Source organism: Amphiprion ocellaris, chromosome 3 (genome assembly GCF_022539595.1).
Source record: "Amphiprion ocellaris isolate individual 3 ecotype Okinawa chromosome 3, ASM2253959v1, whole genome shotgun sequence".
NCBI classification, from domain to species: domain Eukaryota; kingdom Metazoa; phylum Chordata; class Actinopteri; family Pomacentridae; genus Amphiprion; species Amphiprion ocellaris.
In genome coordinates, this window is record NC_072768.1 from 4,831,388 (window position 1) to 4,851,980 (window position 20,593).

Genomic DNA, 20,593 nt, shown 5'->3' on the forward strand with positions numbered 1-20,593 from the left:
CTCGCTCTTATCCGCACTCCAAAGTACACTATTACATCATACAGCGCATGGGAAAGTAACCCAAACCAACAGTCTCAGGGTGTCTTGCTCTTTTCTTTCTGGCTGCAAAGATATCATTAGTGGAGCATCACACTAAGTCCATCCAGACAATCCCGTCTTTACTTAAAGAAAAACAGCTCCATGCAGCTCGCACAGCATGGGTTTTGAAGAAATGACAGTTCATAAACAATAATGAGGTCAAGAAAGATATTAATTCCAAGCTTAAGACTCACTAAAAGCATGTTTTTGCTGCCTGTTTTGTAAGGATTGCTAACAATACAGTAGCCTAATCCAGCTGTTATTGAAGTTCGACATGATACATATTTGCTTCAAAAATAGTCAATAAATTAGCTCAACATGAAACGAGACCTCAAACCCAAAGTATCATTTCAGATTCTCTTCAGTTGTGTATTTGTAAAGGATGAAAGCAAAGCCAAGTCTTGGAAAACTTTGAAGCTATTTTCATGTTTTCATGTATTTTCATATGGCTGATGGAAATAAAGAGAAAATATATGGAAAAAAACAACAACAAAATAAAAGCACACTTTCATGGCCACCACAAATATTTTTTATTCACATGAATGTATTAGTAACAGAGACAAAACAGGGGGAAATAAACAACTTCAAGGTCTCCCTGGCAGTCTACAAGCCACTTGTACTGTCTACCACTGGCACCATCACTTCTATTTCATGGTCTTCTACCTTCAAAATTAAAGTTCCCCAAAAATTTCAGCATGTTACAATTAGATAAATCAAACAAACAAACAAAGCTGTGCGGCTGAAGCAATATGAAAACAAGCTGAACAAAGTGAAGGAAGGTGGGGCTCACAGCCGGGAGACATAGTATGGATTGAATCATGGCGAGTGACAGGAAATCAAATTAATCACAACCAAGAGTAGCTGTCCTCAGCTAAAAGTACTTTCCACTGCAGTCCACTGTGACAAAAAAATGACAAGAAAAAGAGCAAAGTGCTGGTTGTTTGAGGTGGGATTCTGGGGTTTTACAAACCCTCTTGGGGGTTTTGGGGTTAGCCAAGTAGCTTATGTCCAAATAACTCCACTATTTTCCAGAGCTGCTGTAAACAAGCATTTGTGCTGATGAAGTGGCAGGGTGATGGTCTGCATAAGCAGCACCCTCCCTCAACAGACAATAATCCCACTGTGTATTTTGTGGTGGGCCAGGTCTTTCTGGTGATGAAAACACCAGAAGGACCACAGTTGATTTTGGAGTATCGTGCTCTTTTCAACTGAGCAGTTTGCAAAGAAAAACAGAAATAAATTTCCTTCGTTTCATCCGTGACCTTCGGTATTTGTTAAAAGACGTCGAGCTTGTTGGCTTGTCAGGCTTTATGCATTTCTTGACCTCTGATGTTTTATTGACACTCATCGGGCTGTGCTGGAGAGCAGAATTCTGGTTTGTGCTGAACCAAAAGGGCTCTCAGGTGGCCACTGAGGTGACAATCTGGACAACCTCGCCATTATCTCCATGGATGGCACCCTGGATGGCCTCTTTCACCTCCATGTCAGCTTGCAGGGCTGGGGCCAGTTCAGCAGCCTGAGACACATGAAAGAGAGGAGAAGGAAGAGGTGATGAATGGGACGACAAAGAAATCTTACATGGAAAATGTTGTTTGAGTTTACCAGCAGAGATGGGTACCAGGGACTAGTTATAAATTATTAGTACCAAATTGGTCAGAAGAATCGTGAAGACAAGTTCCAGGAGCATCGATATTTGTCATTTGTCTCAAACTCAGATTATTGTTTGCTGTTGCTCTGTTTCTGCATGTATGCTGTGAAGATGTCTCCATCTTAACTTTCTATTATGACATTGACAAGGCAATAAAAAATCCTGACAATAAAACTGAGATCATCATGTTTGGTTGACTGGACACTCTTGGCCCGTTGCCATCAAACAATCGATCTTTTGTGAATAACAGAGTGGTCTTTGACAGTTCCTTCATATTTGATAAACAGATGGGCTCAAAAAGTTTGGTCTGATTATTCATGCCTTTGTTAGACTATTGTAGTTCTTCATACATTGGTGTGGAGCAGTCATCTCTTCAGCATCTGCAGCTGATACGAGATGCAGCTGCTCGTCCTCCAACAGGAAAACAAAACGTGACAACATAACACCAGTACTGGCCTTCCTCCACCGGTTTCCTGTCTGTTTCAGGAACTATTCTAAAATTTAATGTTTGTTTTTAAGGCTTTCAACAGGTTGGCTCCAACTTATTTAGCAGAACTCTTGTATCATTTTACCCTGATTACAGTGAGCTCAACCTACCAGATGCTCCTTGATGTTACTGTGTCCACACTTGAGATGTTGATGAAGAGCCTTTTCTTATTGGCATTCGTTTAAGCATTGCTTGACATTCTGGATTTATCCATTATTCCGCTGTAACTTTTTAATCTTCTTGTTTAATTGTGTTCTTTTGCCTGCTATTTTATTGATGCAGATGTTGTTTTTAATTGCGCTATATAAATAGATTTGACTTTGTCTATGTTCACATCCTCCGGACTGCAGCAGTGCTGGATAACTAAAAAAGCCAAGAGAATAAGCTAAAAGAACCCCATGGCTACAATGCTACACGAACAGCTGTGTGTGTTGATGAAAAAATGGATAACTAATGGAACAAGATGCCATATATTTGCACTGTTTTGATCTGAATTTTCTGGATAAAGTGGCTTGTTTATCCAGATGCTGTGCAACCAGGCCACTCCCCCCAGTTCAAACTGTTGATATAACCAGTCGACTCAAATCAAGGTAACACTTGCTATCAAATGCCACAGTTCCACAGTTATTAACTTTCCACCAGCTAAGGTTTGAACACTATTACCTTTGGCATGGATGTTTTTGTTGGTCCCATCATCAATCCGTTGTCAACATTCAGTAACTCCCTGCTGGTGTGTCATGTGGTACATGTTTTGAAGCATCTAAACTAATTGTGTGCCAATGTTGCCTGGCTGCTTTTAACTCACGAGCCTCTGTCTGGACCAGAAGTTGTTCTTCCTCCAGTAACTGTGTGTAAGCTACAGCCAGATATTTCAATAGCTCACACACAAACACTAAACAAATCAACAACCATAAACCTGCACCCTTTAAATTCCTCTCCCACCCAGTGAACAATAATAACAGGAAGCTGCAATTACTATAAAACACATGGATAAAGGGCATCATGAGGACTGGGAAGCTAGGTTGCAAAATGTAATCATATTAAACTTAGGTACTGACATTGGGATTCAAAGAGATGTGAGTATTGATACAATTCTAAAAATACCCATCCCTATTCATCAGAGCCATTTCGAAAATACTGCAACAAAGGTTAAGAGTGTTTCCTGTGAACTAATCAATAGAGCTAAGCCATAGTTTAGCCCCTGGCCCAATGTCAGTGTGGGAGACAACCATAGTGAATGGACCTAAGACGGAGGGAGCAGAGGAATGACGAGACAGATTAGAGAGGAGATATATCAGAGAAGAAAGAGGAAGACAGTTGGTGAAAGGAATTAGAAACGAAGCAGAGTGACAGGTGGAGAGAGACTTGACATGAGATGAGATATTTGTATTTTAATGTTCTCTGACTGTCTCTATGGTCGATGTCAGACAGAGCGAGGTATTGTGTGGGTAAAAACCCCTTAAAAGATGAGAGGTTCATGACTCAGTCCTGGATGATGACCATGAAGAGTGACTCACTCCTTCCGCGAACGCACGCCAAAGGTTCCCTCAAACCCACCTGCAGCATTTAATCCTCCCTTCAGCCCAGCATGCTGTCACTAGACAACAGCGTTGACTGGAGCACAGCTGCACCATGGCAGTACACACAATGCAAAAACACATGAGCCTGACAAGCTGTAAGCACTGGTGGCAGAGAGGCCAAGTAAAGCTCGTATGAATCAGTGTTTTTCCTTTAGGAAATGAAATACTAAACAAGTTAAAATGTCACAGCATGGACTAAAGCTCTTCAGTTGTACGTACATAGTTAGATAATGGATCAAACTGTTTAAAATTGATGCATCAGTCAGTTCTGTTACTCACCATTTTTTAAACAGTTTTTCTAAGAAGCATTCTTAAACCAAGCTGTTGGTGGTCTGCAGCCCTGATTTCAGAGTCTAGCTGGAGAAAAATTATGTTGTGTCAGAAATTAGCCAGCGATTAACACCAACTTGCAGAAATACTGCTTGGAATGCAAAATGTCATTTTGTGTTTCCCCTTACTTCAGCTGTGTAATGGAAACTATTAAATAAAAAGAGAGGAATATGCAGAGATAAATAAATACAAAAGCCTATGTAATTTTTCACCAAGTTGTTTAAATGCTACCATATGTCTGGAAACAGATGAGAGCCAGTCTCTAGATTCAACACTTTTCGGAAAGGGGGAAAAGAACAGAGGTAACCCTTCTCTGAACTTTGAACTGAAAGTCAGCGGTGTTTACACTCTAGGAGATCAAAACCCCACTGTGACAATAACCCACTCTGCACCAGGCAGGCAAAACATTGTATCTTTGTAATTGGTCAGTGCTGTGCTCTGTCTTTAGCTTTGTGTGTTTTGCTTTTTTGTATGTTCTTTAAGGTAAGCTTGTTAAAAATAAAAACCTGAGCATACAGAACGTATTATAGAACAATTTTAATATCATTTTGGGGCTGATTTCTGCAAGGTTAAATTTTTTCTTTGGTCAGTAGACACCGCATTGTCAACAACCAGTTTTACTCTGTCTCTGAGCATATCCATATGTCCTGACTGAACCCCAGCGCCACTGATGACTGATCAGAGCAGTGTCTGCTTTGTTGTTTTCTGTCAAGATCTGTGCACAATCAAACATTAGGAAAAAATTAGGTCTTTTTAGACCTAAAATCCATTTGAACAAATCAGCCGAGTAAACAAATAGTTTGATTGCTCACTGCGCCAAGCAACATGGAGCACAGATCTTGGAATACAGTACACAGGGTGGCAATCACTGTGTATGCTCATGAATACACAAATAAATAGTTTTCCAGGGTCATCAGCTTGTGTATGATCCATGCCCAAAAAATGTGGTCAATATAAGATGCTTTAACTATCTCCACACTCACAGGGGAAAGGAACCAATTACCAAGACAACTATGGACAACAAAAGGACAACAAGACAGGATCTTACTGCGAAAACTGTCTGAAAAGGAGGGTGAACATGATCAGTCACACTACAAATGCTGCAAGGAGATCCATATCAGGACAGGAATGGCATTTTACGCAGCCGTAAATCATCTGAAGTTATCACTGTTTATAACAACCAAACAAAGACCTGACTCCTGTTAGAATTAAAGGGTACCTATTTTAGCAAAGGGCTTCAGGGAAAGAAGCAGAAAGGAGAAAATGTGATATTCAACATATTTGGGGAAACAAAACCAGGCAGAACAATGAAAAAGTGCTGTTCTTTCATATTCCTCACAAAGTTAAAGTGACCACTTCAAAGGCCACTATGCCGTGTGCCTGCACACCATCCTGATTCCACATGTGGCTGTTTTTCAAACAATCTCAATCATCAAGGGATTTTAGGCATATCTACTAATTACTACTCTTCTGCTTGTAGCGCTCCATCCACTCCACTTCATTATGTTTAATTACTGTTTGTCCAAACACCTACCATAATGACTGAAAGCTACGAGTGTTTTATTTAAGCAATAGTATGACAAAAGGGGAAAGCAGACTCATTGTACCTGTAAGTAGTTTGGCTAAATAGCTTAAATTACATTCTATTTTAACATTACAGTAATTATGACTGAAGTATTACAGGATATACACCAATCAGCCACAACATTAAAGCCACCTGCTGAATATCATGTAGGTCCCCCCACATGTTGCCAAAACAGCTCTAACCCATGAAAGCATAAGCTGCACTAGACATCTGAATGTGTCCTGTGGTGTCAGGCACCAAGACGTTAGCAGTAGATCCTCTAAGTCCTGTATGTTGTGAGGTGTGGCCTCCTTAGATCAGACTTATTCTTTTGAGATCTGTGGTATTTGAAGGCCAAATGAAGACCTTTAACTTTTTGTCACGTTCCAATATTTATTCCTGGACTATTTTTACAGTGTAGCAGAGTACTTATTATACCGAAAGAGACCACTGGCATCAGGGATTGTCGGTGGTCTGCAACAATGTTTAGGTAGGTGGTACATGTCAAATTAGCACCCACATGAATGTCAGGACCCAAGGTCTCCCAAAGACCCAAGCATCACACAGCCTCTGCCGACGTGCATTCTATCTATAGTGCATCCTGATGCATTCTCCTCCTCTGGTAAATGACATACACACACCTGTCTGTCCACATGATGTAAAAGAAAGCATGATTCATCAGACCAGAACACACTCTTTGCTTTCAGTGGGGGGCAGCGGCACTCTGTCCCATAAACAACAAGCTGTGATGTGCTGACAGTCTTCTGTCATAGTCAGCATCAAGACTTGTAGCAGTTCATGCTACTATAGTTCTTTCAAGGACTGGACCCCAGAGGCCAGCTTTGTCTCCCAGGCACATCAATGAGCCTTAGGCCTTCATGACCCTGTCGCTGGTTCACCTTTTGTCCTTCCTTGGACAACTTTTTGGACATTTTTACTAACCACTGCCAACCAGGAACATCTCACAAGACCTGCTGTTTTGGGGATACGCTGACTCAGTTGTCTAGTCACAATTTGGCCCTTTTCGAACTGGCTCAGAGCCGCCATTTTTTCTGCTTCTACTACAATAACCTTTTGTTCACTTGATACCAAATAAATCCCACAACTTGACCGGTGCCATTGTAATGAGAAAGCTAGGCTTATTCAATGTCAGTGGTTTTAATGTTGTGGCTGATCAGTGTATACTGCCTCATTATGAAACTGATCAAAATGTGACAGTAAAAAATAACCAGCAACCTGAAAGTTTGGCTTCTGGTCAACACCTAATTTCTAAGAATAAATAAAATTTAAAAAAGCTAAAAGAAAACTATAAAAAATACACATACAAAAGGAATACATTCCTAAAATTGCAGATAGTGAAATACAGAAATGGTGAGTTCTGTTTTAATTTTTAGGTGTTGCAGCTGACCGGCTCCACACTCTACTCCCCGTCAGATCGTAAACTCAGCTCTCGCTGTTAGTGGTCAGGCCCTCTTGCAAGTTTGTGGCTCGTATCTAAAATCTTGTTCTAACCCCTGTTCTGCTCTGCCTGCAGTTCTGCGGACCATACTGTCTTCAGCTCTGCACTGCTGCTGGCTCTCTCTGCAGTCTGAAGAGAACTTGGACCTCCGTCTGTTCTGCCGGACCACCTGGACCCCCCCTTAGTTTGATCATTTTGCTAGTTTTAGCCTAGTCTGCAGTTCTTAATTAATCTTGAGTTTTGTGATTAGTTTGGTTAGCTTACATACTCTGTTCATTTTGTACAGTTTCTTTATTACTGTATAAAACCTGTTAAGTATGATCAGTCTCCGCCTGTTTCTGTGCTCTCACTTTGGATTAAAAATCTTAGCCATGACAGTATAGTGTAAAGAAATAGGAAGATGGGAAATGTAAGGTGACTAGCTATTCAAGCATGTTCACTTGGATGGGCATGTAATTCTTCTTCAGTACAAAAAAGATCAACTGTGAGGAAATACTATAGTTCATGAAAAAATTACAATAAATAAAGTGCTTTGAAATTAGCTGCAAATGTAATTTTGTAGCTGTGACCATCTCCACCAGAAAAACCTGACAAGAACAGTTTATTGAGTTTCATTTGATATATCAGATTAAATAATGAAGTGGTTAGCGAGGACCACTACAGCACTGTTAATTTATGCCCATTTTTAGAAGGAAAAAAAAGAAAGTTAGTTTTGGAAGTAAACTTTTAAATCCAAATCAACATCAACATAAGATAGAAATAGAGTATACTGCACAAATTAATGGCATCACTGATTACTGAATTGATTACTAATTGACTAGGACAAAGCAAGTGCATGAAGTGGGACTAATTATTACTACTATGAGTCTGTTTCATCATAAGCACTTAGAAAGTTACCCAGATACAAACAATCTGTTTGTATGTGCACAAGACCCTGGAATAGTTTGTGTTGTTGTTTTACCTGTACTGCAGTTGTGTGATCTGCAACGGGGGCTAGTTGGACGTACTGCACTTGGATGTCAGGGGGGAGAGTGGAGCCTTCCACTGCTGTCGCTCCCCCATCAGCTGATGCAACAGCTATCAGCTGAGCTCCTCGCAGCACCTAGAACAGAGAAAGAGGGAGAGAACAGCAGAATAGTCAAGCATAACTAACATTTTCAGTCCGTTGTCAGCATTATCATCAGTCACTTACTCTGCTCACACTTAGGCAAGTGAAACCTATCTGAATGTGAGACCCTCAGTTAGCTTCATGTGGCCCAGTTTAAAATCAACAACACCAGATAACAACCAGGAAAATACCTCATCTATGTCTTATCTGATGTGTTCATGTTCTTTTATTTATTACAGTCATCATTGAGTACAGGCACGATAACAAACAAACACACCAAGTAACTCTGTGGCAAGGAAAGAGTCTTGCGGTGGTATCTGAGTGGAATAAATAAACATTTCATCCCCACCGTTCTCACTCCTCCACATCCCACCCTTTGTTTATACATCAAGTGGGAGTGAAACTTTATGGCCCATTCAATTCAATAAAGTTCTGCTTTCCAGGGATCCATAACATGATATGCTAGTTAGTATTAGTTTTTATTTGGGTTCATTTAAATTTAGTCATATTTTTAAAAAGAAATAAAGGGAAATGGCAGAGAATAGTTAGTGAGACATCGCAGGGGGATCCTGCTTTACCACAGTATTGAAAGTCAGCCAGGCACCATTAGAGCGATGTGGTTTTGCCACACTAATTACAGAGCAGCACGGTGCAGCTGGAGTGTTGTTGAGTATTCCTATAGTTTATTGAGGCTATTCCTATAGATAGACTGCAACCACAAATACAAAGAATCGCATATGTGTGTATACGTTTGCACATGGCCTCACAAACGCACGCCCACACAGTGGGACTAGCAGAGCCCTGCTGTTGATTTGGATAGCATGACTCCAATTTGACAACAGACATACCAATTAACGTACAATCATCCTGTCAACACAAACTCGCAGTAAGACAGATGGAGGGAAATATTCACTCAGCTTTGTGCTTGTCCTTGTTTGTTTCAGACAGAGGTCACAGACCACTACCACCACTGCTTTCCAGTGTGGCCAAAAGCTTTCCAACAATTCAGTCTCAGATGGGGGACTATTTGTTTTGAAGTAAAGCGTTCCTGCATGAGCTGACAGCATGGTTTTGTTTCTATTCTTTCCCAGTTTCATGAGCTTGGACTGAACACAGGTCTTTTCTAGTGTCTCCTGTCTGACAGGTTTTGTATGTATGTTGTTATATGAGGTCTCTGTCTCCAGCTCAGTCTTGCTCCAGCTGCTCTTGGTGCTGGGACTGGCTAGGACATGCTTAACAGACAGTCCAGATTTAAAGCTGAATATGCAAGTCTGCAGAAAAACTCAAACCTCACAAACCTCAACTGCAGATGATGTTTGCTGCCCCCTAACCCTTCCAAGCCCGGAGTCCCACACTGTCTCTCAACCCTCAGTCCAACCGTTGCTTTGAAGCTTTAAGTTGGTGACGAACCCTAAAGGTTGCGTTAACCCCCACTCCAGTTAACCCGCCAGGAAGACGCTTTGCCAATTTCACCACAAAATCTGCTGCTTCATCACCATAATGTGCCAGGCTAAATAAAAAATTATGGAAGCAATTAAGCTGAGAAGTCGGCCTGACTCACCCGATCAGACAACCAAGACACTTCAAAATAGACCATAATAAAGTACAAGACTGTCAGAACTGGGTCGAATGAATCACCATGTTTGATGACCCATAAAACATTCCTGATCACTTAGAGCATTCGCTTGAAGGGTTGCTGTAAACAGCAATCCGACAATCAAAGCATTTGATCAACATGTTGACAAAAATGCTTATTTGCTGTCTTGCAGAATATCAAGCCAGTAGCCAGAATTCAGATAGAAATAGCTGGACACAGTCAGCAACACTTCCAGTAATTCTGCTAAGCTTAAAGTTCAGCCTGCTGCCTCTTTGCTCTGGCTATGTACACTGTAGGGCTTTTGATTTCTCTCAGCAAAAAGGTGAATAAGTATATTTTCTCAAACTTGTCCTTTAAGAAAGGGATACATTCATCTCAAACAGACATCATCCATTTGAGGCTAAATCCATGTAAACAACGCTCCATCAGACAGTTCACTGAGAACGTGAGAAGAACCAAATGTACAACCAGCTGCTCAAGTGTGTCTTCATAGCAGACATCCAAATAGATACTTATCTTTACTCTGTCACACTATTTTATTAGGAATTAATCATGGCTCCTGCCTAGTGCTTTTCCATCTGCAATCACATTATGTGGGCCTATGTGTATGTATGTAAACTCATGCATGATGACGTGTCGGTTCTGCCGACTAGTGCATTTAAGTGTACAATTACTGGGGTTTAAGGGATGCTATGGTCGACATTTGAGATTGTAAACAGTTGTCTCACTCAATTAGAGTCTCAACTTCCATTTGAGAGCAGTTTGCATTCTCAGCTGTGAGGAGCAGCACACAGAGACTCACAAAAGCATTTACAGAGTTGGAACAGCGTGTGAGATCTCTGCTGCGATTACACAGGAACTTCTCAGGTCCACATCCTGTCCCATGACTTCTCTTTGTTAGAACAACTCGCCTCCACTATTTGAGTGTAATACTGTCGAACTTGGCTTTAAAGTATGAGTCAGTTGAAAACACCCAAAACTAAATGTACGCTGAAGAGACGCACATCCACTTCACCGGACATGCTAAGGAAGTGTGTGGTAATATTAGTATAATACTGTAGTCTAACATTTTTCCATAATAGCAAAAAGTATTGACTTGCTATCTATAAATACCTCAAGGTTGGAAGTTCATATGAAGAATTATTGAGCGCTGTTAAGCAATTGTGTGAGTACTAATGATAATTACCTCTCATTTAGCTAACAGGACACAATCATCATTAGGCCAATTGGCAATGATGCAAAAACAAAACTAATTACAATATTGTATCAGCGGAAGGTTTTATAAGGGAAGAAATGATTGTACTTGTAGGTTGGGTTGAATCAAACACAAACAGATTAGCAGAAACAAATGCATTATGTAGCAAAGGCGAGAAATGTTTGAGGGGGCTTTGTTGAAGCACACAAAGTTCCTGACACTGGGAAACTTTACAGTCTCGCCTTGATTGCATAACAACATGAGTTTTCAACTAAGATCTGGAATGACTCACTTAAAATGTAGCCAAATATATTGGACTTGATGTTGTGGGCTCAATTTGTCAGAAACAGGGTCCATTGGCGGATTTTAAGTACATTAGTTACTGATGACCTCAAGGTTTTAGGGATTGGGACCCTTAAATAATCAGTGCTGTCTGGCTGGCCACCCCCATGCTCAAGGTCCAAAGAGCAGAGCACACACACACACATACACACATACACACACACACACACACACACACACACACACACACACACACACACACACACACACACACACACACACACACACACACACACACACGATTAAAGGTCTATGATACCCCCCCACAGTGCTGGAGAGAAGAACACTGAACAATCAAGAGCATCTTAAATTCTCTGCAACCTCTGTTAGCTACCATGGCCTTGAGAGAAAAGGAAAAGAAAAAATAAATCTTTTGCTGATGCTGTAATGCTTTCAGTAACAGATCCAAGACACTAAAGAAATACAGCAATGGGAGAGGAAAGACACAAAAATTAACAACAGCAGCTTAATGCAAAAAACATTCGGGATCCTAGGACTGAAGAAATAACAACCAAACGGAAAAACACAGCTTTCTAGCAGCTCTTCATCTTAGAATTTTAAAATGTACTTTTTCTCCTTCACGTCATATGGAGCTAGTAAACTTGAATAATGAGGTATCTAAGAAAGCACAACATGTTCAGAAATAAAACAATGCCTCTGAATTCCCATCTCTGTCCTTAGTCACAGTCTCATTGTAACACAATAGTCAGAAAATAAGATTGCACAACACACAAACTTGTGCAAGCTGGCATCAATTCCCAGGCTTTCAGGAGGTCCCAGTTAAACTCAGCTGTGCATCAGATGCTAACATGAGTCACCCACTTCGTATACATGTGTGCGTTTGTGTCTGAGTAGCTATTTTTGCTTTATATGCGAAAAGTACACAGGATTCCAACATAGCACCAGATCTTCAATTTATAAGAAACAAAAATTGATATACACGCTTTCTGTTTTCTAAGAAAAAGAGACCCACACAAATCTGGTTTCTATCACTCCCAAAGGAATACCGCCTGTTCTTTCAGATCTGAAAAAAAAAAAGAAAAAAACTAAACCAAAACAGGGAAATGAAAAAAGAAACATTTGGACTTTGCAGTGCCTGGAACTTCCTCTCAGCTTAACAGCCGTCAACAACATCTGCAACTGCCAACCCCGGACAGATGTCCAAGCAGAAACACTAGGTCCGGGTGGGTAGGTGGGGTCAAAGTGGAGGAGTGGGGTGACTAAGGCCGGGCTGCAACTTGGCTGTGAAGATGTCCACAGGCAAGCAGCTCTAAGTGTTTGTTTTTGGTTTTTTGTGGACTGGGAAAATGAACACACTGGCCTAATTATGTCTCGTTGCAGTCATTGACTCTCTTAGTTACATGTGCCTTTTATTTTACCTTTGAGTCTGAGTACTATTCAGATTTCAGCCGTGCCACAGCTCATAACAGAACTGAATAGAAAACAGTGAGCTTATGAAACAAATCAAACCACCTTGTGGTTTTATGCTACTGCCAACCAGTCAGGTTGCAGTTTACAATCATGTCTGTCCAGACTCAAAGGGATTTAATAAAAGGTATTTTCTGGCTAAATGAAAGTTATTACTATACTGGCATGTACAATTCCAGTGAATCATACAAGTTAATATATATGCAAGGGCATAAAAATATGTGCACAGATGCATAAAAATGTCAAAAGTTAAAATAGTAGCCAGAGAACCATGTTTTGTTGCTCCACTAAGTGTGAATTCTTTCAGTTATTTGGAGATAAATGATGAGGATCATTGCTATACATTCCAGACACATCCAGTCCCCATCTACACACTACTCTTTCAAATACATACTTGTTATAAATTACCTTGTGACCTGACCTATAACTTCCCATCGCCACTCACACCACGCCACTGTTTATACACCAGAGCTCAACACCTGCATCGAATCAAACTCTCCCTTGCATCCTTTGCTTTGCAACTCCCACTAGCAGCCTGGGGGACAGATTCAGGCAGAGCTTGGAGAGCTTTTACAACAAAACCAGCTTGACTTGAGTTCTGATCCAAAGCAGCAAATCAAAAGGCGACTGATGACAAAAATAACAGCCAGAATTAAGAAATAAGCCCTTTAAAAATGAAAAGGAAGAACGTTCCACTGAAGGTTCTCTCTGTCCTCTAGTGCAAATCCAAATTTTGAGTGCTTAATTGACGACGGCATTTTTACAATGTCAGTGCATTTCATGATTTAAGATGACTTTATTGTGTTTCCAATTATCGCGTTTAATTCAATGGAGCCAGAGGAGATGATATGCACAGGTTGTAAACCTCAACTAACAAAATATTACACTGCACAAAATACCCATCATAACAAGTAATTCAATCTAGTATTGAGTCAGAGTTTGCAACTGTACACCGATGAAGGCCAAGACATTTCTTAAAATCAAATCTCATTTTCCTGACATAATTTAAGTGATACATCTAATTCTGTTTTTGCCTTTGGCACATCCCTTTAAATATCTATAAACAAATGAAAATGTGCTGGAAACTAGATCTTGAGGCTAAACGTGTCCAGATGACCTAAGACTGACCTGTTAAGCTGTACACTCAAACCTCCAAACAACTGCTCTTGAAGAAAACTCAAATACACTCAGCACCTTTGACACACAGCAGCCAAGAATCCAACAGTTGCAGCTCAAAAACCAGATCTGCTGTGAAAGACATCCGTCATCTTACATCAGCGTGCAGCTCACTCAAGTTTTGAAGTCACTGAAACATTCCATCGATCAAATGCAACCTCTTTCACTACTGCCAATACACTTTACAGCTTTGTAAAGTAAGTCTGGGTAAACTTCCATCTGAATTTGTCTGACCTATTCCTGTAATAACTACTTAACAACCACATTTATGTCTAGAAAGATGAGTGGTGTGGCTATAATATTTTGCTGACATTTTAAAACTTTTTGAATTGGTAAATTTTTCTTTGTTGGCATTTTAAACATTTCCATTAACACATTTTCTACAGCACGTTTGAGTTGCATAGCTATGGAGGCCAACCATTTCTTATTGTAGTGGGTAGAAAAAAAAAACAAAAAGACATAAATCAGACCATGTTGCATACATGCCAAGAGTAACTGAAAAATGACTATTTGAGTCCTGCTAAATCGACACATTCTTTTTTCAGATTCTAACTTAAATACATGTTAAATTCCCTAATTGAGATGTTTGCATGACAATAGTTCTACCTTAACCCAGAGTCGATGTACACTCACTGCACTGAAGCTGATAAAGTAGGGCTGTAAGCCTGTTACTGGTGAGGCAGGGCGTGAGTCACACTGAAATGCATCTAAAACATCTGTTCCTTCTTACTCAGACAGCCAACGACCCTGACTTTGCCCACAAAGACAAAAGAAAACACCACTGGGGGCGTCCTCCTCTGCACTGCTCTGAAATGCTGACTTACAAACATACACACCCACACACACATTCAGAACTAAGGATTCCCCAGTCTGTGGCCCTTTATCTCCAGGCCACTAGGACACAAAGCAGACCACTACTCCTTTGAAACGTGATCCACCGCTAGGCCTCTAAATCCTTCAATGCTTACATACCTGCCAGTTATATTAAACGTTGGCTCTAAAACATCTTGTTTGTGTCTTTTCATCTCGTTTTTATCCTCCCTTAACAATGTGAATCACAAGAATCACGACACAAGAAACAACAATCGTAAGCAGAGAGAGAAAGCGGACAACTGAGCAACTCGGGCTGCAAGCCAGTAGTTTGATTCCAGGACATATCACACCCTGATTATGTGACGGTAAGCCTACATATTGTTCAAACATCTGTTTTATTTGTGCAAATGGAAAATCAGAACATACTGTCCGTATGTGCTGGACTTGTACCGAAGCTAACTGGCAACAGGCATCAACCGAGCTAATGTCACTGGTTGCTGTCACACTAACACACATAAGAACATCAACACTTGCAGTACAACATGAGTGCAGATGAGCTAAGGTCAAATACTTCATCTGTTTTCTCCTGAAACCTACACTCTTCTTTTACTTTTTTGACTCTCATTTTTCTTATGCTCTACAACATCAACTCATCTACCAGTTATTATAGCTCCCCAATACACCAGTCTAGTACAGTATGTATTGTACTGTTCCTGGTTCTGTGTTTACAAGTCCTGGCAACAGGGCCAGAGGGAACAGTGCCGAGCTGGACTCTGTTCTGTGACCTAGTTCCCACACTGACCATGAACAATGTCACTTGGGAGGGTCCAACAGATGCACCAAAACATGTGCTGACAGAGAAGGATGGCAGAGGTTCAACTAGATGGAGGAAATGAGGTGAGGAGAATGTGTTCAGACTCTAGACAAAGCTGTCTGAACGAATTGCTAAGAAACAGCTAGAGCCACTGATGGGCGGCAATAAGGTCCTCGGCCTGTACCCAACTCAAGATTTTGTCAGTCTAACTGGATCTGTCTGTAGAGTATGAACATTCAGCTATGCATTCCTTTATTCTTCATATTGGCTACCTGGATTTCAGAAAAGCCATTGTCTTCGGTTTCTATGATGTGTTCAGCTGCATTAACATAGTCAAATGCAACAGCATCATTGGAAAGGTGCTTGAGCTTTTAGAAACTAAGAACAGCTGCATGTGATGCAAGATTTGGATTGCAGCATATTTGAATTGCCCACATATAATCTCAGGCTACCATATGGATGTCAGAATGATGAGACAATCAGCAGACACATATATCTCTTACAGATTTTTTCATTTCACTTTGAACATTAAAAACTATGTTTAAATGAATTAACAAATCAAGAAGTTTAAAATCAATTCATGGCATTGCCCACTATAAAATAACTGACATGAACTCATACATTTTAAGTAGTTTACTATACTCTACAGTTAGCAAAGGAGAGATTATGAGACATGTTAATAACTAGCTGAGTCACTATTCCACCTCAGGTTTCAGCTTCTCTCATCAGTTAACCAGCTCATGTTGTCATATGGACATTTTTTCCCCTGTTTTTTTAACCTTTCAGCAAGACAATTATAGATGAAGCAAAGCCAAGACAATGCCAGACTGGCTCTGGGGCCCATCTCTGAGTGTCCTTGAAAAATGAGCTAAACTCCCCAAATCTCAGAGTGCACATATTGTAAAGACTTATTCCAAGACAGGCTGCAGAAAGCGCAGAATTAAGGATATGAATAGTGTTGCAAAAAACTGATTTTAGATTTTTATTTTTCAATAAATCTAAAAAAAAGGTCAGAAACTTAGTTTTCACTTTGTTATGGGTTCATGAATGTAGAATGTCAACTTTGTCCATTTAAAATTAAAGCTATAATACAAACTGTGCAGAAAGAGATGTGGTTAGCATATTTCTGAATTTAGTACATTTACAATGCACAGTGACAGCAAAGACGGGTAAAAGAAAAAAAAGGTCATCTGAGGACATTGTAAGCACATAACTGTCAGACACAGGCAATGCTCCAGCAAAGGGCACGCTCCCCTTTTTGCACTTATGTGGCACGTAACACCATGCATTTGTATTATGGAGTGTGTTTTTCTCTGATTTACAGCTCAGCTGGTGTCAGTTTTAATCACTGGGACAGAACATGTTTTCCAGATAGCTTTTTTTCCTTTTCCTCTCCCTGCATTTTTCCCCCCTTTCTCCCCTCCTCCTCATCAGTTGCTCCTTTCATCTCTCAATCCTCCATTTGGTCTGCATCAGCGCAGGGTAAGATCACGGCACAGAGAGAGAACAGCTCAAGATAAGGGGCTATGACAGACAGGGAGTGCAGTAAAAGACTAGTTATTTTATAGTTTCATGGGTCTGCTTTCTCTTCTGTCTGCATGAGAGGGTTTTTATTAGACCATCAGGGAACTTAGGATGCCTTTGGACAAGTTGTGCTCAGACTTTTAGCTGGCATGGTTGCACTAAGTTTAGGGCTCAGCTGGCACAGACTGACAGGGAAGCGGATACATAAACATCTGCACCAATACTACACGACTTTAGTGCGTACATGAGCTGTTAGACACACACTCAAAGTGAAAAGTCAGACGTGTGTTGCTCACTGTTCTGCTGGTTGCATGCAGACAGTCTCCAGTTGACAGAGGATGATAGATGGAAATGAGGGTAGACAGCAGGGTCAGTCTGCAGCACTCATGATATTTTAAAACAGCCTGTCTCCTCAACTACACAGGTACCTTTACTTCACCAGTAAAGATGGAACTCGGGTTTGACCCCTTCACCTCAACAGGGCTTCACACCCACTAATTTATCTCTTCGTAAAAAATCCTTGCTTAATTTACAGTGTCATTTACTTTAACACTGACACACAACTGATAAAGTCTGAGAAAACAAATGTTGGTTACATTTTTTCTTCCTGCATCCAGTAATTGCAAATATATTACGTAATTTCATGATCAATTAATTGATTATAAGGAGAAGAAGTCTATTTCAAAGGCAGCTTTGTCCCTGCAGAACAGGTTTAAATGAAAATACATGACACCACATAAATACCTATTTATTTCCATTGTAATTCAGTCTTAATCTTAAATATTATGAATAAACACAATTAATTTTATTCTTAAGTCGTAAATGTGATTCGTGAGAAAATAATACATTTCTGACGACAGACAAAGTGAATCACAAAGACAGTTTGGAATTGGAATGCAGAACATCAGAGCATTAAGCTTGAATAATGTCCTCATAAACAAAGGCAAAACTCAAACAACAAGCAATAACAAAAGAATGGCATACCAATGAGTATTTCCATGGTCATTTTTGTCCAGGAAAGCTGAAATTTTAACATATTCTAGGAATAGTCAGTATTGTCTGTTAAGAATATAATGATAGCTTTGAAGGAAACTCACAATATGTGATATTTATTCATAAATAGTCCAAAAGACTGATTTGGCAACAGTGCAGGTAATTAAACGTCCCATTACCTCTACCTGGGGAGGAGACAAGGATGAAATCAGTAGAGGGGATTACTAAATTACTTTCATGATGAAACCTCCAAAGGCAGATTTAGACTCATCTTCTCAATGAAGCGTAACGCCTCAATCTGAAATTTGTAAGTGATGCCACAACATTCAGATTATGTGCAGATATGACATCCACATACATAACTGAGATCTGACAGAATAATGAAAGCCAGGCCACCTCAAAATGTGAATTTTGACACTGGATCTCAGTGAAACAAATGCTGCAGATGGATACAAAATAACCAAGGTGCACCGAGGAAAATATGTACTAATTAAGAGACCCTGAAGGAGCCCTGTAGATCAAAAACATCTGTGTGAAGCTGTTAAAACTTCAAGGCTGGGAATGAGCAACTTCTTTTCAATTTAGGCAATGGATCTAAATGTAGGGAAGATTTGGCCTGAGAGTGTAAACATCTGACAACTAATGTAACTGGAGCGACTGGAAGTGGCAGGTGCTCTTTTACAGACAGGTGTAACCGCAACTACACAACACAGGAAAAATAAAATCAGGAGGAGGAAACATCTCCAAAGAAATAAAGAAAGAGAAAAGAGATAGCTTTAGTGTAATAAATAGAATAGGTTAAGTTACATTAACAGAGCCTTACAGTTCTCCCAGATTACAAAAACAGTGACATCACACAGAGCCTATTTAATATAAGCCTCTCTGTAAACAGATAAAATTGACATTTATGAACGCACCCTTCAGAATCAAGTCTGATCTTTATTGTCTGTGATTCTTAACTAATTCTGGTCCAAGATACACTATAGTAATCATGATAAAGACATAACATGTCATTTGTATGCAACCAAATTTGGTCAAAGTGATTTATCTTCTTGAGTAAGTGCTAGCACTACCATCATACTTGCTGGAGTCCTGTTTTCTTTGAGTGTACTCTGTGGTCTTACTGGGTTTTATCAGATTTGAGAGTTGACCTACATTTTGCTCGCCCTTTTGTGCATGAAATTATGAGAATATACAAGTGACGAGATGCTGCCACTGCTATGTGCCACTGCATGTGTGTGAACAACTCGACCTGCAACATGAGGTTAAATGAATAATTCAATTTGTGTTTGTTTTGGCACAACACTCATATCACTTTACAGACTTAATCAAAGCATGAGATTAAAAAAATAAAAATATGAGAACTTTTTATTGGACTAAGCTCCCAGAACCTGCCAAGGGAAAGCCTTTGTTCAGTTTTTAGTTCTTACGTCCTGGGATGCTTCGGTGTCCTTATAAAAACTAAGGCCTACAGACATTGGAAAATACAGCTGCAACTTGTGAATTTGTTAATGCATGTTGTGCATGTCATGGCATATATAAGAAAGAAAAGCTACACCTGAGAGAGTTAATAGAAACATGTAAGAAAAGTTCATGTACTCTATGAACTGATCTGAAAAACTGCTGGAAATGTGTGGTATGACGCAAAATCTAAACCAAGATCCTAGAGAGAGACATGGAGGAATGCTGCTGTCAGCTTTAGCAAGGAGGTCATCCGAGTACACGAGCATTCGTGTGTGTTTGCGTGTGTGAGAGACAATGAGCATGAGGATGTGTGGTGACTAGCTCAATCAATTGAAAACACACACAGAGCTTAACGGCCAATAAAACAATACAAACAACAACAACAAAAAAACCCTCATATAAAGCAGATGCAGCCACATTACACAAATGTGAGCACACACAGTTAGCCAATGGCATCTTGAACCTATGAACAAACTGAATGACTGAGTTCATAATCAGACAATAAAACGAAGAACTGGGCAGCTGAAGCCAGATGGCTGCAGTCGGTGATTGGCTTCTAACTCTTTCTCCACCCAGGGTTCTTACATATTGCATAGGAGTAATGATTGTGCAGCACCGGTGGTCCACAAATTCCTTAAAAAGTAACACTATTGTAATTATCACATTACTACTTACTGCATTGGAATAAAGCATTCATTTACTGACCATATAAATACATTTTGAGCCTCTTATGCAAGTCTCCCTACTGGCATAATAACTACTATTATTATTACAAGCAGACTTAATACAACCGAGCCAACAAAACGGCAAATACAGCTCCCAAAGCCTGAATTTAATGCTGTAGACTGTTTTTGAGTATTTTCACTACAAACCCTGTAAGTAAGCAGCAACGTGGTCTTGTGGTGCCTTAAACACAAGAGGCTGTGTTTGTGGGGGCGTTTTGGACAAGGTAAGCCAATAACGCTGGTCTGAGTAATAATTTTACAACTCTGG

The 20,593-nt window shown here is 40.1% G+C and overlaps 1 protein-coding gene across 3 annotated transcripts in view; it reads right to left on the reverse strand.

Annotated features, from left to right (window-relative positions):
- Positions 1-584: 584 nt before the first annotated feature.
- The window catches only part of banp (BTG3 associated nuclear protein), a 37,941-nt gene continuing 17,932 nt past the window's right edge, over positions 585-20,593 (reverse strand). For all 3 annotated transcript variants that reach the window (XM_023262145.2, XM_023262137.3, XM_055009325.1), the window contains 2 exons: positions 8,108-8,248; positions 585-1,594 (listed from right to left, as the gene is read on the reverse strand). In XM_023262145.2, coding sequence (XP_023117913.1) covers positions 1,478-1,594; positions 8,108-8,248 — 258 coding nt within the window. In that variant the 3' untranslated portion in view covers positions 585-1,477. The remainder of the gene's footprint in view (positions 1,595-8,107; positions 8,249-20,593) is intronic.